The 16,969-nt window shown below is 36.7% G+C and overlaps 1 protein-coding gene across 2 annotated transcripts in view; it reads right to left on the bottom strand.

Moving 5' to 3' along the window:
• The window catches only part of LOC107037914, a 50,053-nt gene that overhangs the window by 3,589 nt on the left and 29,495 nt on the right, over positions 1-16,969 (bottom strand). For both annotated transcript variants that reach the window (XM_015256743.1, XM_015256744.1), the window contains exons 9-15: positions 16,053-16,492; positions 13,031-13,508; positions 8,100-8,899; positions 6,378-6,502; positions 4,702-5,322; positions 2,648-3,465; positions 708-1,295 (exon numbers count right to left, since the gene is read on the bottom strand). In XM_015256743.1, coding sequence (XP_015112229.1) covers positions 708-1,295; positions 2,648-3,465; positions 4,702-5,322; positions 6,378-6,502; positions 8,100-8,899; positions 13,031-13,508; positions 16,053-16,492 — 3,870 coding nt within the window. The remainder of the gene's footprint in view (positions 1-707; positions 1,296-2,647; positions 3,466-4,701; positions 5,323-6,377; positions 6,503-8,099; positions 8,900-13,030; positions 13,509-16,052; positions 16,493-16,969) is intronic.

The following is a 16,969-nucleotide window of genomic DNA, read 5'->3' as shown; positions in this document are numbered from 1 at the left end:
ATGGTAAATTGGGGAAGAAGATATACTAGCTATGAAACCTTAATATGATCCCTAAATGTCCCAAATGTCTAACATGAGCTCCATATGCCTTGGTTAAACATCTAACAGACGCCGAATAAATTAAAATTAAACTGGTTTAAACTTCCACTCAACATTGATTAAACCTTGACGAAACCTTGGTTAAACCCTGACTCAACTCCATCTAAATCCCAACTAAACCATGATTAAATCTCGATTAAATGTCTTTTAAGGCTATAATTTCAAAGCAAGTGATGCGATCGCCACTATCTTCGAACTCGCCCGAGATGTCATCCAAACGAATATTTTAACTCATAATTCAAAAGATTTCGACGATTATTTTTTGAATGATCCTCCAAAAACTAAATTTGAAAAAAAGCTCACATACATACATACATACGAACATGATCTAAAAACAACATATTCGAACTCTTAAGTCCAAAATTAGTCATCGTCACACAAAAAAAAATGGAAATGTCAGATTTGAAGAATACAATCCTTTCATTCGGAAGCAAAAACACCAAAGATCAAATTTTGCTTGTCAACGTTTCGATCTCCAATGGAGATCCTCTTCAGGACAACAACCCAATCTTTATTCCCTGCAAAACAAAACCCCAATTTCAATTGAGGTTCATCAATTTCAATTGAGATTTTGTTTTGACGACTTGAAGAATGAACTTTCAACTCACGGATTTGTGTTTCCGGATATTTCTAACAACAGGACCAACACTGCTCCCACTGCTGCTGCTCCGACTCGCCGGAATCCTCGTGACCGTCGACTTCGGCGTGGCCCTTCGTTTATCATTCTCTTTGTTAGGAGGTAGTGTATTAGCACCCTTACGTAGATCATTGGTCATGGCACAAATGGCTGAGGTGTAGCTCCTCAGTGGCGAGTGATTCGGTAACTTTCGAACAGTATTGACAGAAGTAGCGCTGTTCAACGAGCTCCTCGAGCTCATCAAACTGCTCCGAGAGCCAGACCTCTCAACCTCACTCCGGAACGAGTGCACACCTTTCTTTGGAGATTCCACCTTAGCTTCACGAACTAGCTTCTCCTTCTTCGGGAGGTAGCTCATCTTGTCGTTTGCAGACCTCAAAGACCCCGAGTGGAGACGAAACCCTTTGAGTCGTGCTATCTCGTCCTTCCCGACGATCCTCTTGGTGTCGGACAGGCTGTCTTTATTGTAATGCATCTCTGCGGGGGAACAACTGGGGGAATCGTGGACATCTGTCTCGTAATTCCCGGAGGACGTTTCCTGACTCAACGTCTCCGATACCTATGGCACGTTGAAATAAAATTAATTTCCTGTCATTTAAAATAAGAATCTAATTTTTAAAATAAAACTAAAATCGAAAGGCCAGAGTAAGCCCCAAAGGGTGACACGGCGGGGAGCNAAATGTGATACTGAATTTCAATCGAATAATCCATTGACAAAATCTTCGCCCATCAAAACTTTTCCATAATTTTTCATTCTACTGAATGGAAAATTATTATTGTTGTCAGTACTCCCAAGAATACAAAAAGTTGACAAAAAAAATACAAAAAATGTAATAAAAAGAAAAACCATGATGTAAATTAATTAATTAACCATTTTTTTATTAAAAATTTTTTTCGCTTGAATTTCGTCAGACAAACGAATTCAAGCAAATGAATGATGAATTCAGCAGAGTGGAAAATTATTATCCTCATCAGTACTCCCAAAAATACAAAAAGTTGACAGAAAAAAAATTTACAAAAAATTTAATAAAAAAAACCATGATGCAAATTAATTGATTAACCATGATTTTCATTAATTTTTTCATAACAACACCTTCCTAGGGCCATTATGCGGTTATGATATGCACAAAACTATCTATTTATTCTGAATCCTTTGCCAACCTTTCAAGTGCTAAATGCACTCCTCATTAGGGCAATTTTATTTCATATAATCATCTAACTCTTCTTATTGAACATTGTAATGTAAAATTTTAATCTATTTAAGCAAGACATCAAATCGACAGCTCCCCATAACAACGATGGCATTGAATCCTTCATTATTATCGGAGACCATTGTTTTTCTGCTCCAGTTATTCATTTACCTTCCCTGTTTACCCCTTTTTCATCGGAACGACACAATCTATCCCAAGTCTCTTAATTTTTTAATCAATTTTTTAAAATTAAATTTAGTCAGACAGTAATTTTTTTACTGTTTCATTCTGCCCCACTCTCCCCTACTGTAAATAACAATTAATTTGCAATATCCTTCTATTGGCTTTATTCCCCAATATTATTAAAAAATGCTCTTCGAAAATGTTCTTTTTTTTTCACCGTTTTTTTGATTGTACAATCATAATTTTCATCACGCTGTGACGAAAAATATTGTTCGTAACTCGTGAAAAAATGTTTTTTAGCTCGTGAAATTATATCACTCGCCTTCGGATCGTGATATAAACCTCCCACTCGCCAAAAAACACTTTTTTGCACTCGTTACGAAATATACTATTTTGAAGACTCCAGGGCTACGTAAAACTAAATGGAAATTGAAGAACACTTCAGATTATAAAACTAAAAAAAACAACCAAGATCACGTTCGAAAGATAGTACACATCGGCCTTAACAAAAAACCCGCTGATAGATGTCATTACATACCAGACTCTGGGTCTCCTCGAAGCCCTCATCATTGAGCTCCTGATCCTTAGACTTCCCAATCAACGGAGACGTCGAAGTCATGTTGATGTCCGGTATGAATCGACTCCTGAACAGAGGAGACGTCTGTTTCCCCGAATGAGATTTATCCCCCGAGTTTTTCTCCTCAGCAGATAACGACTGATTCTTCTCCTTGAAGTTCGTCCCCTGGTTGATGCCCTCCAGACGCCCCTCCCCCTGTCCACACTCAGTTTCGCCCGAGGAGACATAGACAATTGGCAGTGAATCCCTTTCACGATCTATTGCCCGGTTTAATTGATTCACTTGACTGGGCGGATTACTAGTTAGTCTCATTGCTTCTCTCACTTGGCTCGGGTCAATCATGCTTCGGTGCCTCTCCCTACAGGGCACTGCTCGCTCCGGCCACACAGGTGTCATCTCCCTCGGTTTAGATTCCTGCATCACTGGACTCAATACTGTGTTTGTTACCGCGACTACCGGCGCCGGCTGCGTAATTGGCACTCGGGAATTTGTTCTCCTTGATTTTCCCAGGTCATCACCCTTCGGGGGGTCCGTGGGGGATGGGTCAGAGGTGGTCGAGACGTGTCGACGTTTCAGTTTGTCCTGCCACACTCGCAGCATCACGTCTTCGTCGGGGGGCTTGTCGATTATCAGGGAGAGACTGTTCGGGCGAGAAGGATTATCTTCAATGCTGTCGACATTGGGGTCCTGTTTCGGGGGATTCTCCTTGTCTGACGGACTCTCCTGAGTTTTCTTGTATCTGCGGGTCTTTCGGGCTGCGGAGTATCTATCAAAATTACCTGGGAAAAGCGAAATTCACGATTTAAATCAGTAACGAAGCGGTAAACCGGGTTAAGTTGATTTTGACTATTGGCTAGTTTTTGACGAATATCTGGAAATCTAAAAGAGATAGAAAAATTTTTGTCATGACCTTTTTGGTAGAGCCAACTGAGGGTTATAAAAAAGGTAATGAGCAAAATTTTGCTATCTCTCTTAGATTCCGAGATATTTGTCAAAAAATGCCCAAAAGTCAAAATCGACTTAACCCGGTTTACCGCTTCGCTACTGAAATATACTTATCAAAATTTAAAAATAGTTTAATATTGATAATTGAAAATTTCTGATTAATGATGAATTAAATATTCAATAATATGGAACATTCAATTTTTCATTGAGTAAATGATTCCAATTTCTTAAGGGGAATTATCGGTTGACCAAATAATTGGCAATTTTCCTACCTAAACTATTGATTAATAAAATAGTTCAAAATTTGACTATTTAAATTGATGATTACTTGAATAATTAAAAATTTGCGAGTAATATTAACTAAATGACGGTGTGAAAATTTAACGGTAATTATGATTTGTGAATATGACCAGGGTTGCCAGATTTTGGCGATTTATAGCCAAAACACGTATGAAAAAATCGTATGGACATTTTCTATACGGATTATGCATAGAAATTTTATAGGATTTTCGTATATGATATTCGGATATTTCTATACGAATTATTTCTACATAAATTTTTACCTAAATTTTTGTTTTCATACGAAAGATGTCTAAACGCTCGAGAGAAAAACGTAGAGAAATGTCGCAACTCCATACGAAATGTTTCTACACATGGGACAGTGGGTCGTATAGGATCAAACCTATAAAAATGGTATAGAAATCAGTAGTGAAGTGGTAAATGGAGATAAGTCGACTCATCTCCCAATTGAGTTTTCGAGGAATATTTCCGAATCTAAGCGAGATAGCGAAATTTTCGTAATCACATTTGTTGTAGCACTCAATCGGCTCCGCAAAAAAGGTTATAACAAAAATTTTGCCATCTCCCTTAGATTCCGAGATATTGATTGAAAACTGGTCAACAGTCAAAATTGACTTATCTCCTTTTACCACTTCGCTACTGAAATAATTGGTATAAAAAATATCCGTCGATTCTATACGATGTTTTCATACGTGAACCTGTACAATTTTAAATGGGGTGACGTCTCGATCTGGTAACACTGAATGTGACTATCCCTGCTCGATACTCACCACTTCCAAGATCATTATTAGCAACGATTGGCTTGGCAGCAACAGCCTTGATCTCCCTCCCTTGTGAACTGCTGCACCTCTCCCGTTTACACGGCTCCTTCTCCACAGGTTTAACTTCCCTAGGTGGACTGAAGACTCTCCTAGTAACTGGAGGAGTCTCAATATTGTCAGAATCTATCTCGATTTTGTCGGTGACTCTATCGCTCTTGCTGGATGATTTTGAGAATCTCCTCATGGAGGGGGTTTGGGTGAGACTGGGCTGTCGAAGGTAGATCGTCAGCACGTCGTTGTCTTCGGGAGGCGCGACGTCCAGGGACTTGTTCTTCTTGCGCTCCTCCTCTCGGATGGCCTGCAGCGTACTCTGACCGAGAACGTTCTCATTGACCAGTCTGGGTCGCATTCTCCGGGAGTATCTCGGGTCGGTTTCCTCGGGGTTCGATGTGTCCAGGGGTGACTTCCTCCAGGATTTGTCCGTGTGAGGGGGATGAGGCTGCGCCTCTTCGATAGCCTCCATCGTTCTCATCACGTCCGTCTTCTCGACTGACGGACGCCAGTCGTATATCTCTGCGTATCTTGACTGGGATGGATCTTCCAATAGGGTGTTCATCTTGCCCTCATTTTCTAGAGGAAATCAATATTGATTAGAACTGGAGGGGTAATGACTGTATTTTTTTTCGACATATGACAAATTTATGGCCGTCAGGGGATGTATGAAAAAATTTAATAGAAAAAGCTAGCGCATTCGATAGAATTATATTGAATTTACTATTCAATTTTCTATTAGTTCCTGGCCGATTGTAGGGAAATGTTCAATAGAAAATATTCTATAAAAAAGTCGAGAGAATTCGATTTTTTTTACAACTTATTCTATTGAGATATTTTCTATAGAATTTTCTGGACTGAAATTTTCTGTTTTTTGTTTGATTTTCTTGATGAAAGGAAAAGAAAAATAGAATGAAAAAAAATTGAGACTATGGAATGTCTATAGAAAATATGAGAATTGAAAGATGAAATTCTATTGATACTTTCTGTGGAATATTTTCTGTTTGGATTTTCAAAAGTTGAGTCTCATCACCATTTTCATTCATCTTTTTTTCCTTTTCTCACGTCTAATTACCATCAACATTGAATCAGATATACACAGCTCCTGATAGAGATAATTTGATACTGTACGAAAGAAGCGTATTCTAGGCTGGAGGCCCTCGCGCAATGGCCATTTGTAAGAATGTATGGTTCTTACAATAAATACCGTTGAAAGTTGAAGTTATTTTCTGTTGAATAGCTCCTCTGCGAAAAACTACTCGACTTTTAAATGGAAGTCCTATAAAAATCTAATGAACTTGAAGTTTTTTTTCAATTTTTTTCATACATTAATTTCAATTCGATAACTCCGATTCATACGAAGCCAACTAGGTCGATTATTAGATGATTTTTTACGATTTCTTATCGAAAATTGGTCGTGGTCGTGTATTTTTTAAATTGTAGAAAAACCTGGCGGTTTCTTCAGTTGATTTTGTGGAGACCAAATTTTTTGGCCTGCACGAAAATTTCTTTTACTATTTTCCCCTACATCATTCATTTGAATGACCGAATGAATGAATGAATGAACGAATGAATAGTTCATCTCCTGACCCCATGCATTGATAATTATCCTTGAATTTACGAAATTCTCTTACCAGGATCTTCTAAGGATCTACGATTAGCCTGTAACTGACGCGCCTTCCTCTGCAGTTCCTCACCAGCTCGCTCCTCTTTCTCGTTTTCTGACAACCATGCTTCAATCTTCTGTCTCCACGCTCGTCTGCAATGGACGAATTTTCCAATCAATTAATTTTGTACTGAGTAATAATACACGTATGGAAAAATTTTAGACAGATATTTTCTTATGGAAAAAAGTCTGTAGGTGTTGATGTTTCTATATAACTCATTCTGTTAGATTTTTTTCTCTACGAATTCTTGGGCATGAATTTTCCATTTTTTTCTTGATTTCTATTACAAGAAAAGAATAAAAATACAGGAGAAATATTTAGAAAATTTATCCCCACGAATTTTCGTAGAAAAATCAAAATCTAGTGAATTTTTTCTATCGAATACCTCTCAACAAAATATCACGGTAAAATTGTATAATCTTCAATAAAATTGACGCAAATGAAAATAGAATTTTTTAATAGAATTCTAATAGACCTCTAATAGAATTTCTTGAGGAAGGCACTAACAATAAGTTATTCCAATGAATTTTCTTATACGTGTATTCATGAGAGCCATGAAAAATGAGGAATTATACGAGAATTTTCGGGGAATCCCTGAAAATCTAGTGTTCCTAGATTGTTTCCCTCATACAGAGGGCAGCAAAGTATCGTCGAACTGACTAGTCCGTTCCCTGGGTTTTCAGAGGACTAGTCAGTTTGCCTATAAATGACTAATTCCATTTTCATAAAAAATTTTTGAGTGTTCGTTGAAAAATCGATTTTTTGAAAAATATCAATTTTTTTGAATTTGCATGAAAATTTGAATTTCCATTGGTGTCAATGAACAGAGATTATTAAAGTCTATATTCATGAAAAATTCATCAAATTCGATTGATCCCTTATAAATAAACTTCGAAAAAAGATGGCGAAAAAAGACCACATACGTACATACAGACACATATGAAAAAATCCTATAGGATTTCCTATAGGAAATCCTCTGGACAATTCGAACATTCCTATAGGATTTTTCTGGTGGGATTCTCTATAGGATTTTCTATAGAATTCACTATAGGGTTTTCTATAGAAAGTAACGCGCAAAATTGAGACTCGAAATCATTCTGTCACAAGGGTCAGGATTAGGGTCACAAATCTGATAGGAAATTCTATAGGGAATTCTATAGGAAATCCTGTGGGAAATCCTATCAGAAAAATCCTATAGGAAATGTTCGAGTTCACCATAGGATTCCCTTTTTGTTGGCATTATTATTATGATTTCCTATAGGAAATCCTACAGCATTTTTTCATACTTGCGACACCATAAAAAAATCGCGTATGAATATATTCATTGACTCGTTTGAGTTTCTGTTAAAAAATGCTTATGAAACAGTTATTATTCATTACTGAGTCCTTTACTGTGTAGATACTTTAGATTTAACCCTAGACGGTTCCCTATATGATGGAAACCATCAAATCACGCTAAATTTATTTATAACAACCAAATTATTCAACAAATCGAAATTTAACTTCTGCCATTCGATAGAAGGATCATTGAAGTATTTTCAGTAAAAACCATCAAAAAATCGCGTATTCAACCTTTTACAGCACATTCAGTCACCCTAACACAAAAAAAATAGAAAATATAAATTTGAGCGATTACAAAGCTTCCAGTCAGAAGCCAAAACGCAAATGATTCATGAATTTCAACTATACCCCGTTGGTTTAGCGTCCTCCTCCGCCTGTAGAAACGATTTGGTCTCAGCGAGAGGTGAGGGTGAGCTCGGTCGTTCCCGATCACCCGAGAAATCGGCATTGAGCAGATCCCCACGCCGAGGCTGTCCCCTGGCCCTCCTCGCCCAGGACCTATCCAAACTGCCCCACGACTTCCTCTCCCTGGTGGTCTCCTGTCCACTGCTCGTCCTCAAGAAGTCCATCAAGTTTCCGTCATCATCCTCACAAGGCACCCGACTCCTCCTTCGACGCAGTGTCCCATTGGGCGTTATATCCGGGGAATAAGTATCCTCTTTGGTAATTTGCTGATCAGGCCCACCAGAACAGGATCCGAGACGTCGCCTTATACTCGGTGAGCCTGTTATCGAGATGTCTTCGTCGGATGTGACCCCTCCATTCTGAAGTCTCTTCATCTTGGCTTCACTTCGACCGTAGGATTGACGTGAAAACCCAGACTGAATGTCCAATATTCCGTAGTCCATGAGATTGCACTCGGACTCTGAACCCGGAATATCCATCTGATTGCTCAGGAGACGCTTTTTGGCGAGCAGTTGCTCCTCGCGCTGTTTTCGTCGGGCGTTGATCTGCTCCTCCTGGATTTTCCTTCTCTCGTTCTCAGCAACTGCCTGATTGAACTTCTGGCAGAATTGGTGGAATATCCTGTAGCATTCCTCGATCTTGAACGCATTCGCGTCTTCACAGAAGAACTCGGCCAGGCTGTGCCTGACGGTCTCGAGCTCTTCCATGTCGTGTTTGAGTTGGGACATTCCTTGCTCGGCCATCTGTAACACATTATTGCCGTTCAAAATTCGGTAACAGTGCATTTTTACGGGTACACCTCATGGGCGCTCCTTCTGGGGACGGCCTGAGTCGAATATTTCGTTCTGGTTTAAACTCTGGACGACTTTCAAAATCTTTTCTGGGCTTTGGACGATTTTTTCGAAGACCTTTCGAATTCTAAATTGCCTTCCGATCCTGCGGACTACTTTTTTAGTATACGCAAATCTCTCAAGCAACAATTGACCGGTAAGTTTCCGGATATTTATCGGTTTTGAGAGGACTTTTAGATGAAATCGGTAACAATTGTTCTCTGGGCTGTAGACATTTTTAAAAATCTCCAGTAATTCTCTTCTAATCTACACCTTTTTAATTAATTAGTTGGAATTTTTTTATTTAAAAAAATCAGAAAATTATGGCAATTCTAGGGACGGCCTGAGTCGAATATTTCGTTCTGGTTTAAACTCTGCAAGACTTTCAAAACCTTTTCTGGGCTTTGGACGATTTTTTCGAAGACCTTTCGAATTCTAAATTACACAAACCTCCCAGGCGACAATTTACCGGTAAATTTCCGGATATTTACCGGTTTTGAGAGGACTTTTAGATGAAATCGGTAACAATTGTTCTCTGGGCTGTAGAAATTTTTAAAAATCTCCAGTAATTCTCTTCTAATCTACACCTTTTTAATGAATAATTAATTGGAATTTTTTTATTTAAAAAAATCAGAAAATTATGGCAATTCTAGGGACGGCCTGAGTCGAATATTTCCTTCTGGTTTAAACTCTGCAAGACTTTCAAAACCTTTTCTGGGCTTTGGACGATTTTTTCGAAGACCTTTCGAATTCTAAATTACACAAACCTCCCAGGCGACAACTTACCGGTAAATTTCCGGATATTTACCGGTCTTGAGAGGACTTTTAGATGAAATCGGTAAAAATTGTTCTCTGGGCTGTAGAAATGTTTAAAAATCTCCAGTAATTCTCTTCTAATCTACACCTTTTTAATAAATAATTAATTGGAATTGTTTTATTTAAAAAAATCAGAAAATTATGGCAATTCTAGGGACGGCCTGAGTCGAATATTTCGTTCTGGTTTAAACTCTGCAAGACTTTCAAAACCTTTTCTGGGCTTTGGACGATTTTTTCGAAGACCTTTCGAATTCTAAATTACACAAACCTCTCAGGCGACAATTTACCGGTAAATTTCCGGATATTTACCGGTTTTGAGAGGACTTTTAGATGAAATCGGTAAAAATTGTTCTCTGGGCTGTAGAAATGTTTAAAAATCTCCAGAAATTCTCCTCTAATCCATACCTTTTTGATAAATAATTATTTGGAATTTTTTATCGAAAAAAAATCCGAAAATTATGGAAATTCGATTCGGAATATTTGTCTTCATTAGAAATGATTTTTCATTTAGTTATAAACGCATCTTGATATTGACGTGGATAGTGGCCTTTCACCCAAATCTTTGGGAAATCTGGAAAACTCCTAAAGGGGACATAATTAGAATAATTCATATAGCAATGGAATGGAATGATAAACCACACCATTGTTATATTCACCTTGCATTAGAAATGCTACAGCAAAGTGTTACATCTTTACGATATCCTCTCCTGAACAGATTTACACTTGTGGAATTGGAATTTGTGCGGTTCAATTCAACGAAAAATCCATTCAAACACTAAAAGTACATGTCTTGGAAATTTTTACCACGATTTTTATCACAATTCCCAGCAATTTCGGCATTGTAAACTCCGAATTCACGGAAAAATGGATGAGAACTGCAACTATTAGTCCAATTATGCTCTGAAAATTGATAGAAAGCGGCAGAATTCTGATCCATATATTCTTGAATTTCTAATTAATTTGAAATTCAGTGTAATTTGGCGACGAATATTTGTTTTCAGTGAAAATTCAAATTTGTTGAAAAATTCTCGTCTTAATGCTGCGCAAAAATTTAGAATTTTATTGAATTTTCAGTGAAATCTAAAATTTCATGATTTTCCTTCATTTAAATTGCACTCATGTCTCTTCTGAAAATTACTAGTCGACTCTTCATGAAATTTCAATTTCCTTTCCTAACAGTGTACGGCGCGCATAGCGCGCCTCATACGCTAGTTGAATAGGAATTTGCTATACGTGACAAAACTTATAACAATCATATCCCAGGGATCAATCAAAACTAGTGACAAAGAGAGAAACAAAACATCAATTCAGTAGCGAAGCGGTAAAACGGTTGAAGTCGATTTCGGTTATGGGCCAGTTTTCAATAAGTATCTCGAAATTGAAGGGGAATCACAAAATTTTTGTCATGACCTTTTTGTAGCCCTCAATTCACTCTACAAAAAAAGGTTATTATGAACACAAAATGATTTTTCCAACCGCCAGTATAATTATAAACATTCCTCCTACTCCTCCAGGCAATTTTGCGGTTCTCAGCGATTTTACCCTCCAATTGAATTAAAAAACAAATCTTCACTACTCGCCAACGTTTTGAGCGGTATATCCACTCCTCATCAGGGCAATTTATTCATATTTATCTATAAAAAAAACCATGACAAATTCCTATTATCATATCTCCATATAGAGACAATTTCACTGTTTACATTCGCAGAAACTAAATCACAAAGTATTTAAATCTCCCATTCTGCCATTTGAATGGGGTTTTTGGAAATTTCTCAGAATGATTTAATGTTTTGCTTTGAGGTAGGTAATGTGCAATCATCCTTGAGTTATTAAATACTTTGTGATTTAGATTCTGCGAATGTAAACAGTGAAATTGTCTCTATATGGAGATATGATAATAGGAATTTTGTATGGTTTTTTTGTAGATAAATATAAATAAATTTCCCTGATGAGGAATGTTTATAAAGGTTATTATGGAAATTTCATTATCTCCCTTAGATTCGGAGATATTCCTGGAAAACTCAGCCAAGGGCTAAGTCGACTTAACCCCTCACGTACGGCGCCCATATAACGCAGCTTGTCCCAACGGCCGAGACTTACGGCGCGTGAACTCAGTTATTCAATGAACGATAACTTAAAAACAGCCGAACGAAAAAAATTGAAATAAAATGCATTGGCTGTATTAAACTTTGAAATAAACTCCCAGAGAATTTCCTAATTTTTGACACCAATTTCAATGTTTGCCGACAATTGGTTTCCGAGATCTTCGAACATGCTAAATTTATTTATAACAAATAAATTATTCAACAAATCGAAATTTGACTTCTGCCACTCGATAGAAGGATCATTGAAGAATTTTCAGTAAAAAAATCAAAATTTTTGGGGGAAATTTTGTCGCTAAACGACATGATTTAATATGATTGAATCGGTTGGATGTCAAATTTTCATCTACAACTTTTGTTCATAGAAAAAAATAATATAAATGCATTGAAAAAAATAAAATAAAATAGTTCCCTGCGGAGACAATTCCATTGACTTTCCAAATATCTTTTCCAACTGTCAATATGTCTCTTAGAATTCGAGAAAATGATTTTTGACTGTTGACGGAAAGGGTCGATACCATGCATTGACCCCAGCCGGTAGGACAAATTTATGAGTCGTGCATGGTATCGACGCCATACGTGAGGGGTTCATGATAAAGGAACACATGCAGGGGTCAAAACCTGGAAAATTTATCGATTTTTTGGTGTTGAATATTTCTATCAATGAACGAGCTAAATTTTTCAACAGAATTTACAAAAGTCAATCGAATTCCATCTTCTTCATTCACTTGTTCGTTCGTGAATGAATATTACCATTAATTATGCTTATTATGAACACCACTGATGAATTAATTACATTGTATAGGTATTTATTTCCTCTCCAACATTCCCTTGAGCCTCACTGAACTAATTTATGAGCATGAAGACAAATTCCATTGATTTTAACCCATCAATGTTCAAAACCAATGAATTAATTAGTTGAGTTAATTAAAGTAGCTCTACTCTTACGGTGAATTCAAAGATTATTGAAAACTGCAAAAAAATTGCAGAAACTCGATTAATTTTGGAATTTTAATTTTTACGTGAGGGATTAAACCATTTTGCCGCTTCGCTACTGAATTATCATGATAATGTCAAAATATTGGAGAATTGTCCTTGAAAAAACACATTATCGAGGCTTCGTCACCTGCAGGAATTGCGCCATTTGTTCCTGAATATCAGCTTCAGTCGACGGAAGTTGAATCTGCGTCCTAATCTTCTTGATCTTAGTATCCAACGTGTTGAATTCATTCATCAGCTGCTCAATTGTCGTCTTCGCAGCTGCTTCCAGTGTACTCATATTCTTCGCGAAATGGAGCAAATCCTTCCGTTTCCTCTCTACTTGGAGTGCGACGTAATGTATGAGGTTCATGCCCGGCTTGTTAGCCCGGATTTCAGTCAATTTTTGTAGGGACGATAGTTTGACACCGGCGGCGTTGCCAGCATAGCCACCGGAGTTGAGGAAATTACCAGCTACGAGGACCATGTACAGCATCTCTTGGAGGGGTTTGTTTGTCATTAGGTCCTCTCCAGCGAGGATCATCGAGTTTATGCTGGGCTCTAGGTAACTCATGTTGGCAGCGAATTCTTCTTTCAATAGCATACACTCAATTCGCAGCTTGTAACTGTTGAAACCAAAATGAAGAATTGAAGGATGAAATTTTATGTTATTTTTGTACACCATCAAGCGACTATTGCAGTAAATTTAATGTTCTATCGTCACCCTGACATGAATATATTCATTGATTCGTTTAAATTTCTGTTAAAAAATGCTTATGAAACAGTTATTCATTACTGAGTCCTTTACTGTGTAGATATTTTAGATTCAACCCTAGATTGGTCACCATATGAGGGACACCCCACCCCGCGCAGTTTTTCTTTAATTACAATTGACTGGGTAACCGGAAAATTTCAAAAAAATTTGACTTTGTCAATTGAAGTGTCTAAAGAATTATAGTAATTTTTAGCACAACATATTTCCCGAAATTCCTAAAGAAACAAATTATTTCGAACAGATGAATTATTTTTTCCCATGTTGAATGAAATTGCCCATCACGCAAATTCTTCTTTCAATAGGATACACTCAATTCGCAGTTTGTAACTGTTGAAACCAAAATGAAGAATTGAAGGATGAAATTTTATATGTTATTTTTGTACACCATCAAGCGACTATTGCAGTAAATTTAATGTTCTATCGTCACCCTGACATGAATATATTCATTGATTCGTTTAAATTTCTGTTAAAAAATGCTTATGAAACAGTTATTCATTACTGAGTCCTTTACTGTGTAGATATTTTAGATTCAACCCTAGATTGGTCACCATATGAGGGACACCCCACCCCGCGCAGTTTTTCTTTAATTACAATTGACTGGGTAACCGGAAAATTTCAAAAAAATTTGACTTTGTCAATTGAAGTGTCTAAAGAATTATAGTAATTTTTAGAACAACATATTTCCCGAAATTCCTAAAAAAACAAATTATTTCGAACAGATGAATTATTTTTTCCCATGTTGAATGAAATTGCCCATCACGCAAATTCTTCTTTCAATAGGATACACTCAATTCGCAGTTTGTAACTGTTGAAACCAAAATGAAGAATTGAAGGATGAAATTTTATATGTTATTTTTGTACACCATCAAGCGACTATTGCAGTAAATTTAATGTTCTATCGTCACCCTGACATGAATATATTCATTGATTCGCTTCGAGTCTCGAGTCTCTGTTAAAAAATGCTTATGAAACTGTTCTTATTCATTACTGAGTCCTTTACTGTGTAGATAGTTTAGATTCAACCCTAGATTGGTCACCATATAAGGGACACCCCATCGCGCGCAATTTTTTAAAATTACCATTGACTGGATAACGCGGAAAAATAAAAACAAAATGACTTTGTCAATTGAAGTGTCTAAAGAATTATAGTAATTTTTAGAACCACATATTTTCCGAAATTCCTAAAGAAACAAATTATTTCGAACAGGTGAATTATTTTTTCCCATGTTGAATGAAATTGCCCATCACGCAAATTCTTTTTTCAATAGGATACACTCAATTCACAGTTTGTAACTGTTGAAACCAAAATGAAGAATTGAAGGATGAAATTTTATATGTTATTTTTGTACACCATCAAGCGACTATTGCAGTAAATTTAATGTTCTATCGTCACCCTGACATGAATATATTCATTGATTCGTTTAAATTTCTGTTAAAAAATGCTTATGAAACAGTTATTCATTACTGAGTCCTTTACTGTGTAGATATTTTAGATTCAACCCTAGATTGGTCACCATATGAGGGACACCCCACCCCGCGCAGTTTTTCTTTAATTACAATTGACTGGGTAACCGGAAAATTTCAAAAAAATTTGACTTTGTCAATTGAAGTGTCTAAAGAATTATAGTAATTTTTAGAACAACATATTTTCCGAAATTCCTAAAGAAACAAATTATTTCGAACAGGTGAATTATTTTTTCCCATGTTGAATGTAATTGTCGATCGCCCGACGTTGCCGGAAACTCGTTAAATGCGCCCGGGCAGTCTGGAGTGAATTCGGCAACGCTAGAGCCTAAATACACGGCGGGGAATCCCCGCGGGATGACCAGTCACAGGGTGGCGTTTGGTGAGCAGACTAGGGTTAAGATTTTGAAATTACCAGTTGACTGGCCATGCAATTTCATTTTTTTTCTAAGAGTATACAATATTGTGAAATTCAAGGAAAGAAACTTGAATTTGTTTTATGCGAAGCAAGGAATAGTAGTTTTTCGTTTCGGCTGTCTAATAATCACAGACAAGAAATGAACCCTTAAATGAAACAATAATAATGATATGATAGCAATCTTGTAACTTAGGGATAAAATATTTGTTGATAAATGTTTTTCTATATGAGATATTTTTATCCTGAAAAGGCACCGTCTGGTGTGAATATCCGCCTCTTGAGCCAAATATTTCGTTGCTGTCGAAAGTAGAACTATTATTCATGTTTGAGACTTTCAAATTCGAACCAAAGAAATTCTTTTTTGGCAATTTTCAACTAGCGATTTTGTTGGCCCAAACAAGACTTGTTTGACAACGTGTTTTTCTCTCAGTGTATGGCAAGGAATTGAATAAGATTAATTGTTACTAAGAGAATTAACTTGTTGAAAACTTCATGATCAAGTTGTCCACTCACTTTGGTACTTGTATGAGCTGCAAGAAGAACTTTTCCGCATTACCGAGCTTCGATTTGTCACCATCGAAACTCTTAAGCATTTCTAATTCATCGACCTCAGGTAATATCTTCAAGAGCCCTCGCAGTTTCTCCGCACCAATGTCGTCGTGTCCGCCTTCCCTGATCAACTGTATAATGTCCTCATTCGAGGTCCTGAATTGCTTCAAGAAGATATTGACGTTTAAACTCCTCTTCCCATCCAATAGGACGATCTCGGTTGGCTCTCGTCGTCGTCGTTCTGCATCAATCCCACAACTGGAGGATGCAGATGTGGATTGAGGGATCATTGGTGGCACTTGCTGGCAAAAGAGTCCCTCCATCTCAGCCCAGTCTAGATCCGCCATTGGCGAATTTTGGTGTTCGTTAGCTACTAGCGACCAGATGTTCCTCTTGCCGACGACCTGATTGAAGGGTCGCTGATTAGTGAGGACAATCATGAGGACATTTTCTTGTAACAATTAGTGGGAAAAATTTTTAGCGAATTCATTAGAGAATTGGATCTATTGGATTTTTCCTCTTTTTAAAAAAAATGTAACGTTTTTTGTCAGTAATCTATTCCGCCATGCCTATGCTGAGGAATATTTCCATATTAAACTTGAATACCTTTTTATTTAATTTCTTTCAAATTATCTATATTAATTAGCTGTTATATATATTATTGATATCTTTATATTTTTTTATATAAAAATTTTCTAATATTTTCATAAATATATGTATATATATATATATACAAAAATATTTTATATGTATTCATTTTTTATCAATATTTTTTTAATAATTATATTATTATATTAAATATATGAAATATAAGCATATTACATATAAAATATAATAATAGTTTTCTTTAGTGAAATCCACTAGAATTTTGTATCGAATTC

Source organism: Diachasma alloeum, unplaced genomic scaffold (genome assembly GCF_001412515.2).
Source record: "Diachasma alloeum isolate Michigan unplaced genomic scaffold, Dall2.0 Dall_scaffold_00271, whole genome shotgun sequence".
NCBI lineage: Eukaryota > Metazoa > Arthropoda > Insecta > Hymenoptera > Braconidae > Diachasma > Diachasma alloeum.
Note: the sequence above shows the minus strand (reverse complement) of the source record. Positions and strands in the feature narration are given on the sequence as shown.